This window comes from Acanthisitta chloris, unplaced genomic scaffold, assembly GCF_000695815.1.
Source record: "Acanthisitta chloris isolate BGI_N310 unplaced genomic scaffold, ASM69581v1 scaffold19473, whole genome shotgun sequence".
Lineage (NCBI taxonomy): Eukaryota > Metazoa > Chordata > Aves > Passeriformes > Acanthisittidae > Acanthisitta > Acanthisitta chloris.
Genome location: NW_008666814.1, coordinates 10,857 through 22,617, shown reverse-complemented (window position 1 = coordinate 22,617; position 11,761 = coordinate 10,857). Strand labels below are relative to the sequence as shown.

At 42.6% G+C, this 11,761-nt stretch overlaps 1 protein-coding gene across 1 annotated transcript in view; it reads left to right on the top strand.

Moving 5' to 3' along the window:
- The window catches only part of NCALD (neurocalcin delta), a 49,037-nt gene that overhangs the window by 33,492 nt on the left and 3,784 nt on the right, over positions 1-11,761 (top strand). Inside the window, exon 2 of the mRNA XM_009072284.1 lies at positions 7,436-7,832. Coding sequence (XP_009070532.1) covers positions 7,455-7,832 — 378 coding nt within the window. The 5' untranslated portion in view covers positions 7,436-7,454. The remainder of the gene's footprint in view (positions 1-7,435; positions 7,833-11,761) is intronic.

Genomic DNA, 11,761 nt, shown 5'->3' with positions numbered 1-11,761 from the left:
GAGTGACCAACCATGAATGAGCGAGGAGTCACTGCACAATGTGCCATGCTGTACAAATGCACATAACATGCTCTTTTCCCCAACTCCCAATACTAGAAATACTCATGCCTAGTCATTCTTCTTGTACCACACAGTCAGAATGCTTTGGAAACAGAGACCTTTTCTGGAAGCCCAAATGATGCCTACGGTGATGCAAAGCTGAGGGGGTGTGAAGGCATCAACCCTTTTGCTGCTTGAGGCTGAAACACTGCTTATTGGTCTCAAAACAATTCCATCTGAGACCATGGGCATTGCTGAGAGTAACATGATAAGCACTAGGCTGTTATCTAGTTGACCCAGTGATGCTGAAGACCCTGGTAGTAATGTACTAACATTTATTGACAGCTCACTGACTTTCTGCAGCTTCCCCCTCCACCCCCACATCAGCCCTCATTGCTAAAATGCACACAGGAATTATGATACAGAGAAATAGGAGACAGTGAGGAGCAGCTGTAGCATTTCTCTGCCAGGGCAGATCTGAAGTGTGAAGATCCTGGGCATTGGATGTTCCGTATCTGTAAGCGCCGCTAAGTTTGAAACGCATGAACTCTGCGCAGCTTGTCCTGCTTGGCCTGCCCACCTCAACCTAAACACAGAGCTATAAAAGTTTTGCTTTGATTTCTTGTCTTGACTTTCTCTTGGGGGTAGCAAGAAAACAGAACCAATACTGTCAAAGCAGTGATTGGTGTACCTTTGGTAGGGGAAGAACCCTCAGTAACAGGGATGAAGAATAGGAAAGTGGCAAAACAAGACAGTAACTTGCAGTAGTGAAAACGTCAGGACCCTGGAATTGGACTAAGATCCTAATATAAAATGAGTTATGGAGTACCAATGGGCAACTGGATGCCACATGTGTTTCCTGTTCCTTCTATTGATAAATAAAGCATAAATACTAAATCATGATGCCATCCATACCTTTTCCTCTTAATTTCTTCATTAGTCTCCACTCCTGTTCTTTGACATCAGCTACAGTTTTAGCCAGAAGTATTTGGGTACTTGTTATACTGCCCTGCAAATCTATATACTGCTGTTGCTTCTGAATATTGATAAGAGAATGTCAGATTTTTTTAATGAATCTTGCTCATGAATTTTATCTGGGTTTTGCTGTTTGCCAATATAAGCAGATAAACTGAGGGTGGCAAGGCTCAAAATTTTATTCTGCATTTATTTATTTTTTTGCTAGGTTCCTCTGTGATTTTTAATAAGTTTGGTTTTCTTTCAAAAATATGTTCCAAAATGCTGTTTAAAAAAAATTAAGCAAAAGCCTTTCTTGGCAACCATCTCCACACTGGTTAATCAAATGAACGTGTGAAAACAAACTAGAAATGGCCAGAAGGAAAAAAGGGCCTTGCTCCAAGAGCCTGTGAGGCAGTTTTCTGTGGGATGGAGAAGAAATACATCCCTTCAGCAGGCAGCACTTACTCTTCAAGGCAGGAGGCTAAAACTGGAGGTTATTCTTCCCAGTGCTGCAGCTGCTACTGCAACCAAAAGCATTATGTTCCATGAATGGGATCCTGCACTGGCACTGGAATTTCCAATGGGACAGCAGAGATCTGTGCTGGAGGTGGCTTTGAGGTTTTGAACATCAGAAGGGCTAAACAAGAGTAATGGGAAAGTGCTCTGCCAACCTGCTAATCAGGAGCTCAGGAAATGAGCACAGAGCTTCCCAGTGCTGGGGCACGTCAGAGATCACTGAGCACATGTCCCTGCCTCACTTACCTGAGTCTTGTTGAAGAGCTCCACAGTTACAGACAGTGCTTTGCCCACATTTACTGTTGGGTTTGCATTCGTGACCAGGCCATGGCAACGCTGGTGTTCCAGCCACAGGGAAGCAACACACACAGATGGGAAGAGAATTTATCATTTGAGATAGCTGCAGCTTTGAACCATCTCATTACATAGCTTGTACAGCAGTTAGCAGTATTACAGCCCAAAGGAACAACTGACCTTATGAAGCAAACTTGGCTTTTATACCAGACTGTGTTCACTAAGGCCTTGACTTTTGTAAATGCACATATCTTCCCCCCTTTCTGTAAGGGCACAAAGAGGAAGCAGAGATGCATCTGGAAGTGTGCGTACGCTGGGTCACAAATAACAGAATTTGCAGAGACTGCCACATGCTATAATTGGTGAACTGATATTTGGTATCAGCTTTACCAAGCAATGATAGCAGCTGGCAGAGAAGAAAGAGAGCAGCTCTAATTCTGTGAAGTTTTGATAACAGGGTAAAAATTCAGTCTGGAAGCCCTGGAGACACATCTCCAGCTGAAGTCCCATGCTCTGAGATGCACTGCAGTCTCCCCCGACATTTCCCCACTTATTGCAGGGTAAGGGGATGCTGTGCAGCAAGGTTTGGTCAACCAGGACAGAGCAGCACCCTTTCTTTGAGCTTGTGACAGGGCAGAGTTGCACAGTGACAGGCAGAGAAAGAACTAAAAGGAGTGACAGAAAGTGATGGCAGGAGAATTTATCTTGTGGGAGCCCTATGTGCTGTGCTATGGAGCCTGGTATGCAGTGACAGGAGATGACTGCTGGTGGGTAGGACATGAAAGAAGGTGACATCCCTGATGTATCCAAATGTGTAGACAGCTTGAGAGATAGATGGTGTATATAATATATAAGTCCACTTGTCACACATCCAGGTTTTCAGTAACAGTCAGCCATTACTCTGGAGGAAAAACCACAGCAGTGATGGCAAGTGGAGAATCACATTCCTACCATGGACAAGTCATTAGGCATTAAAACGAGGGACTGACTCATGCTGGAGCATTGCTTTCTCACCACTGTAAGGTAGCAGAGCTGGCTCAGAGTGATGCTGTTGTCCTGCTCAGCCATTAGTTCATTCCAGCAGTCATCAGGAACTTGTGCAGCTGCTTGGCAGAGATTAAAATCCCACAATTGCTAGTCTCAGGGAAATTCTCAAATTATGTGTTAGAAATATCTCAGACAGCATTGCACCCATAAGTGGATTATTTCTTGGAAAGAGGTCAAACCGTGTGCCAAGAAACAGCAGTTTCTGAAGACAAAAATTGCAAAATGGAACTTTCATTGCTTCTTTCTGAAAGGTTTTCTGCCTTCATTTTTACACAGTTGGTCTCTGTGGCCAAGCCTATTGTGTAATTGACCTTGCTATTCCCACTGGAAATAGAACTGATTCTTTGCACCTTCCAGGTGTTTTGTATACTATTAGCCATTTTGTATACAATAGCCTAAATTTTCCATTTTTAGAGCAAGGTTTCCCTGGACAAATGCCCCTTCCTCCTTACAGTTTTTCTTAGCAGTGGACTTTCCCTCAGATTTAAGCCTAAATGAAAATTAAGATGCCTCGTTGTCTTTGGCAGACTGAGATCAATCAAATAAAAATACAGAGAGTTTTCTTTATATGATGAGTGTCAAGTTTGAAGCACAAAGGCATTGTTACTAATGTGTTGCTAGAACTTGTTTATTACAGCAAAAGGAGAAAAGGAGGGAAAAAAGGAAAAACGAATTCAAAGTAAAAAAAAAAGGAAATATGTTTAGATGCTTGCACTGCATTCACACAGCAATGGGTTAGCTATGTGGTCTCGACTGCTGCGGTTTCCCAGCTCCTGCAAGGCTGTTGCTCAAGCAGGCACTTTGTTTGCCTTACCCTGAGGTTTCAGATTGAGGTAACAACTGTGTATGAGCAGCAGCAAGCTGCTGACAAAGAGGCACGTGGTAGACTAGGTGTTCATTGCCTTTCTGTCCTGTCAGTCCTCCCTGTTTGAGGGAAGGCTGTCCCAGCATCGCTGTCCTGTCTGCACACAACGGGCTGTGCTGCAGGGAAAGTCAGTGGGTGCCGTGTCAGCCACTGCGTGTGCTGAATTGTCACAGGCCTGGTGTCTGTTAAACTGTCTGTCTTCAGTCTCACCTGAAAAATTCCTCACCTAGACCCAAACAGAGCAAACCCTAAGTATTTCCTGTAAGGAGCAGTGCTTGTGAGATTTCCTACAGTAAGCAGCGAACAGGGATACTTTCCATAGTGACCGCACAGCGGTGATGCTGTACTTCCTGATCTTCTGTAGTTGTTGGCTGAAATGGTGTCAGCCCTTCAAGCCATAAACACATCACATTCTTTTATCAAACAATATTGCCTTAGGAATTAAGACCTTGATATTTTAATATGTGGTCCTATTTAGCAAGCCATTAATATATGTTACATCCAGCATGGTTGTATCAGAGGAAGAAATTATAGAAATGCAATTAAACATAATCATTAAACACTTAATTTGTTGGGGTTTTTTTGTATATCTACAACATCCATTTCTCAGTATTAGTAATATTTTACTTTGCCATTGTGATTGCTGTTCACTATTTATTTGCTGTATTTTTAACATTTAATCATTTATTAGAAATTTGAAAGATCTGCAAAGATGATAAAGTGTGAAAAAATGCCTAAAATCAACTTCAATTTTATTTTATTCTGTGCATTTATTGCTGTCATTGCTGGCTGACATTCTCTTAGCTTGCTGCACTCTGTCCATAATCTAATCTATTGTGAACAGTCAGGCAGCTGTCTATGAAGTGAGTGTAAGGATCTGCAAGTGTCTTCAAGGTTTTCTGCACTTGGACTGCAAAAGCATTTTGATCTGTTATTGATAGAATGGGCACAGTAAATCCCATTGTTATGGTTCCTAAAACACCACCTATAATAAGGAACAATCTGGAGGGCAAAGAACATGATACAAATTCATTGCAAGTGGACTTGGAAATGGTGCTGCTGGTTTGACTGCATCACCTGGCATCACAGTGGCTGTGGATTTCAACCCTGTACTGCAAGTCACATACAGTTAGCTCTCCCTTTCTGCCTGGAGAACACAGATTTTTCTGGTTGTGGTGTTCTGCAAGGCAGTGCGTTCTGCTCTGCTGCATTTTTTGTTATTTGCTAAAATACGTTGGACCTATAACCTTATGCAGCTATAAAGGTATCATTTTTCGGACTGAAACACAGTCTTATTGGCCAACTCTTGAAGGCTGCTGCCTGCATCTTACCTCACTATCTTATTTGTCAGAAGATTCTGGACTGGAAATGTGCAAGCTGTTTTCCATTTTCAAATGTTCGAGTTATTACAAAGCAGAAGGGGTTTCTATGGCTAATGCCAGCTCAGTCCTACCACAGCTGCCTTGCACCTTAGTCAGAGATTTTCCCTCTCTACCCTAATGGGCTGGAAAGTGTGCTGCCCCTGGGGCTGCCAAGGAGCTGCCAACCAGGGCTGTGGGCAGCTGCTCTGGGGATTTTACTGGGTTTTACTGCTGTAAACTAAGCCTGGGCTCTTCACTTGTCCAGTTGCTTTTCCAACCCACTGGCAGACCCTGATCATGTTGTTTTGCCTGACGTAAAGTCCTCTGGCTGCCCTAATGTGATCCGTTTGCTCAGCTAATTCCCAGGTTGTTTATTATGGGCCCTGTCCAACGCCCGTGGAAGGCAATGCAGCCTTCAGCTGCCTCAACAGCTGTTGGACCTAAAACAGGGACTTTTTTTTTGCTGTTTTCAGGGCATTAAGAGCTTGGATTACTTAAAAACTGTACTATGTGTTTTGATAAGGAGGAAAGGAGGTAAGGTGGTAGAAAAAAATTACCTCTGAGGTGGCTTTGGGGACACTTTGGAGGGAAAGATATTGTTTGGATTAAGGTAGTCACCAAGGCGCCGATATGGTCAGGAGATGGAGAGGCTCCCATCGGGCAGGACTCTTCACCCTCCCAACCTCCTTTCTGTGAGCAGGGGAGCCTGTTCTCCATGATCTGTGTAGGCAACGAGTCTAGACTAGACATACAGTTACCAGTCTAGAGAACTAGTTACCAGACAGCCATCAGTCTGGAGACACAGATGGATCTAGGATAGATCCCATAGTTTTACCCTTGAGAAATACAGCTTTTTTTGGTCGTTCTGGTCCAAGAACAGAGGAAATTAAGGAGTCAGTCCTCTAGCTGCCTTGGGCAGTTCAAATTCCTTGGGGAAAAAGGGAGCTTCTCACCGCAGGGAAAAGTTAGCATTCATCTGGGGGAGCCTTAATTTCTTCTTCCCCATGCCAAATAGCAGAGACAGTAGATTAGCTTCAAATGGTGGTACATTGCTCAGTAGCTGCTTCTGACATGTATGGATACTGTATTCTTCTTCATTTTTAAAAATTAATACCTTGGTTTAGAATGGACATTTCACTGAATGCTCAGTAGCTACTCCAGTCATCATTCTTAAACGCATCTCTGGTCCAGAGACTCCATTCTGACAACAGTGTGAAAGTCCATTTTAAATTAATTTACAATTCTACTGAAGTTATCCATTCATCAGATCTTAGTTGTGACTGTCATTTGCATGACAAATTCTCAGACAGGTGTCTGTTGATAGAGAATGACTTCTCACAAATCAGGTATAATGCTAAGCTTACAATAAAACTGATGTTGCCTTTTGGAGCAACACACCAGGCTCCAAAACTTACAAACCAAAGGCATCAGTCAGTAGTAAATCTGCTACACAATGTGACATATAGCAACTTGCATAAATGAAATATAATTAAGCTGATTTAACAGAGGATGTATCCAATAATACTTCTTAATGGTTAATTTAAGGGAAAGGAATTTCCATTTTTTGTTGCCTGGGTACTTTTTCCCTTCTTTTTTTTAATTTTTTTTTTTTATTTAAAGAGGTTTTTTCAAAGACCTATGACTACCTGGATTGGTATTACTTAGTAATAGATCTAATTTTTACTAAGAAAATTAAAAAACACAGTAATAGTCTGAGTTGGGGGTATCCACCACTGATAAAATATCTTGAGATTTATCTTTGTTTTGAAGTAAATGGGAATTGGTCCATGCCAAACAAGAGGGGCAACTTCTGGGTTGCTCTGCATGATTCTGGCTATAAAGAAAGCTATATCTAGAAGGGCTTTGGAGCTCCTGGTTTCAGCATACACTGCAGTTGCACCTTGATTCCATTTTGGAGGAAAAACAAGGGAACAAAGCCCTTTGTACCCACCTGGTTTGTACCAGAGATACAAAAATGTATGTCATTAGACCAGATCCTTGAGACAGCTGTGTGACTGGGATGGCAAGTGTGCTGCCACACCCAGACACTGCTCAGCTGTACCTTGCAACATCCATTGCTTACCTCGTGATTTCAAGGGCAAAGTAGGATAGCAATAAATTCAATGTAATTACAGTCTCCAGACTGTCAACACACAATGTAATCAACATGTGATTAGGCTAGTTAAATTTTTCAGAGTATACTTGTAGTAGTGGATGTTGTCCAAAATTTCAGTTGACTCCCAAGAGTGAACTATCATCAGAAAACTCAGAATACAGCATACTGTTCTTCTACAGCCTCCAAGCTAACAGTTATTGATAATTAGTGATAATTCATATGTGTGTTTTTCCTCTACAGGTAATATTTTAACACCAGTATGGGAAAGCAAAACAGCAAACTACGCCCTGAAGTCATGCAAGATTTGCTAGAAAGTACAGACTTTACAGAACATGAGATCCAGGAGTGGTACAAAGGCTTCTTGAGAGACTGTCCAAGTGGGCATTTATCTATGGAGGAGTTTAAAAAAATATATGGAAACTTTTTCCCTTATGGGGACGCTTCTAAGTTTGCGGAACATGTATTCCGCACTTTTGATGCCAATGGAGACGGAACAATAGATTTCAGAGAATTCATCATAGCCTTGAGTGTAACGTCGAGAGGTAAACTGGAGCAAAAGCTGAAGTGGGCGTTCAGCATGTACGACCTTGATGGGAATGGCTACATCAGTAAGTCAGAGATGCTGGAAATTGTGCAGGTATGTGCTGCTCAGGGACAGCCCTTGGCCTCCCTCCTTTCAAGCAAACTGTGAAGCAGTGTTGTGATGAGACGCTGAATGAAAAACTGGCTGCATTGGGGGCTTATGATCTTGTATAACTGCTTGAATATAAAATGCTATTTCATTTGGCCAAGATCATGTCACAATTCAAGCTACAGCATTTGATATCCATTGCAAGATTTTCCTGGGCAACAAACTGCGTGGGCATTTTTCCCTTGGGAGCTCTGTTGGCCTCGAGCACAGCAACTAACCTGCTGATAAGTGTGATTCTCTCCTCTGGGAAGTCACTGCCAATTAATTATGATTATTTACAGTTGAACCAAGTAGGTATATTAGAACAACCAGGCAGTGTACTTTCAAGGAAGGCAGGCTCCCTCCACGAGTAACAAATCGACTTTGAGATCATGTTATTATGAAGAACCAGCTCACAGATTTTCAAAGTGCCTGTCTGCCTAATTCCAGTGAGGTCTGCATACTTAGAATCATACTAGTTGTCTTCATATTAAGCTGCCAGTATAGATAAACCTTCTCTGGGTAGATAATTCCATACACAGCTTCTTCAGCTGTGTTTTCTTGCCATATTAGTAAGAGTCCCACCTCTCTTTGGCTTTCTTCAACATGTTTTTGCCCTTGAGACACATCACTCTACTGAAAGATTTAAAATCTTATTTATATGGTAGTGTATTTACACAGCTTGAATCTGTATAATGCAGCACTGTTTGGAAAAAAGAAAAAAAAAGCCTGTTATCAAGATCCTTTCCTTTCCCTGGAAATTTTGAAGTGCTAACAATGTGCTGTATTATTCATACTTATATTTGTGCTGGAAATCAAGGGAAAGGAATGCACACAAATTACAGGCTGTGATGGCAAGCTGCATGTAGGGAGTCAGCCTAACACGTGGAGCTCCTGTCTTTCTACCAGGGCTTTTCTGACGTCCCCTGAAGTGGCCAACACCAGCACTTGTGCTGCTTCAGCAAGACCAGATACGAAGCTCAGCTGCAAATCTGGGGTGGCTGTGTCATCTTTCATTTAGTCTGTTTTGTGTTCTTGTGCCTGAGTTGAGGAGCAGAACTGTATTCAGACCCAGAGACCTTCCTGTCCCTGTGCTGTGACAAACCCCATGGAATATTTGCATTAGAAGATACTCTGTTCCTTACAAATCTTCCTCTCCCTCAGGCAGGGTAAACAGCCTGTCAATTACTGTTTTTCTAGCTGTATTTCTCCTCATGTGAAAACAGAAGGAATCACAAAAGAACTAACATAGAACACAGCAAACACAAGGAGCCAAACCCGAGTGACCTCTGCTCCTTGGGAGGAGGAGACACCCAGGGGGCTGCAGGACCCCTTGCTGCTGTCGAGGAGCCTGGGAAGGCGCCGTGCTGAGAGGCAGCACAAACCCCCCAGGCCAGGAGATTTACAAACAGGGACAACAGGCTACAAATTTATTCATGTCAAATTTAATGAAAACATCAGTGGCTGCATTTTCTGTAGTGAGCCAGTCCAGGACCAGCAAAGCCGGCAGCTTTGTCCAGTTATCCCAGATCTGCTTACCAGCATGTTTAGAGGCTGAAATGTTCTGCCTCTTCTTCATATACATGTCTGTACCAAATCATAGCATTGTCCTTTACAGCCATGATGGCATCATCAGACAAAACTGCGACTTAGGGATCAGTGTAGGGCAACATTCTGTCAGTGTGTATATCCAAGCCCAGCAGCATTTTGGCTCCACACAGCCCTCAGCCTGGTGCTCCAGCCCTCCCACTGCACTTCTTGGGAGGTTTGCCTCTCTCCTCCTTTCAGACTGAACCTGAAACTCAGTTGGGTGATGCTTTCTCTCATATAATCTCACCTCACATTTTGAGCGACCACACAAGAAGTAGTTATGAAAGTCAACAGCCTAGTAATAAGCCTGAGCAACAATCATTTCTGCACCATGGAGCATCAGCAGTTTTCCAATCAGGAAGGCTGCCCTTTCTGTGATGGAGCTTCCTATGAGGCAATGTGCTTGTGGATCTCACACAGTTCTCTTCTTTCAGTTTTTTTTTTTTATATGGTGATGTCCCTGTATTGCACTGGTCACCAGTAGCTCCTCCTAGTGGGATGGGATTTGTTATGTAGTCTCTGGAAGAGTGTTCAGCTGATATCTAAAACTGAAGTAGATAAGCACATTTTCTTGCTTTGTTGAGAGGTTCCTTTGATGTAGAGTGATTAGATATAAAAAGCCAGCAAACCACTATCACTTTCATTTATGAAAGATGATTATTTTTTAATATGGAGTGACAGGATTCTGTATCAAATGTCTTCCTGGGGCCCTCGGCCATCACAGTCTTTCTGATAGTGAAAAACAGAACTCTGTTATATCTCTGATATATGTCTCAAAGGAACCTATTACAAGTCCCTTATCTAGCATACATTTGCATTTTGATAGAGCAGGATTACATCTTCACGGGATTTTTTGCATGAGACAATACATCAAAATGAATGCTGAAAGAAACATCACCAATCTAAAAGTCTTAATATCACAGAAATATCCTGTTCCTGTAACTGTGGGATTACTGTATCTTAAATAATATAAGAACAAGGCACAATTTTCTTCTTTTCCAGTCTGGTTTTCTTTGTGCTTTGAAAGGCCTCTCTCTGCAGTGTTTTTCACTGTTATGCGGATGGTTACTTGAATTTCCTTTCCATTGCTCTGGCCTAATCTAACACTGCTGCAGGCGATGCAGGCATTGCTCTCTTGCTCAGCATTGCAATGAGGCACTTGAGGTAACAGTGGCGGCAGCAGCAGCGCTGAAACAGCAGAACTAGTGGTTAAGATCTCCCACAGGGGCCCTAGTGACTGGCCAGCTGCTAAGGAGATGAACATGATTGGTCCATAACAGCTTTTGAAAGTTTGTTTTCTTTGCAAAGGGATGCGCTAGATCATAGAATCAAAGAATCATAGAATCATGATAGCCCAGTGCAGACTCACCACACCTGCCCCTGAGCACACCCATGACCAGTCTCCAAACAGCCTTACTTATAGATACACACGAGCCACCCGTGTGGAGCAGGCTGCACAGTTTGGAGGCTCACGTGGCTTGAAGGACTTCAGTGGTGGGCTGGTGGCTGTAAAGCCTGAAGAAAGAAGGTCCAGGGGATACTGTTAGACTTACTTTGCACATCTGCAAAGTACTGTGGGAAGATGCTTCATAGCCTGCCCTCTTGACAGCCCTTGCCACAGTTCCTCTCAGATTCTGCTGCTCTAGAAGGGCTTTTCATGTCTCCCATATGTTTATCTATAATCTAAATAGTCCAGTCCACTCAAAAATAGCTACAAACCAGCTAGAAGATTTGTGTTTGTTCCCCTTGATGAAACAGGACATATTTAGCTACAGTCTCTTAAAACAAGAGTTCAAATAAGAGATGGAAACCTTGTTCTAAGGATACGTTTTTTCACTGTATGGAGTCATAAGGCATCTTAAGAATACTGAGCTGAGAGACAAGAATAACATTTTCAGTTTAATAAAAACAGAGCACACATGTTTCACTTGTTGGGCTAGCTTATTTGCAAGCCAGGAAGGAACAGAAGCTAATATGGGAAGAAGCAGAAGCTGATATGGCTCTGTAAAGACAGTGTCAAAAATTCCCATGAGATTGAGAGGAAAACAATTTTTTTCAGGCTGATTATTCACTCATGAGACTTTTAGCTGTCAAAATTTATTTCAACAGAATAAGAAGGATCTACTGAAAATTTATGCTGTCATTGCTGCCATCACCGTAAGGAGCTTTTGACAGTTTGCCAAGTATACTGGGAAAATGCAGCCCTCACCAAGGTTTCTGGCCTAAGTGGCAGGCAGCAACCTGTGTGAATGAGCAAAGGGATGAGATTTGCTCTAAATCACTCACTGTTGCTCATCCACATGCAG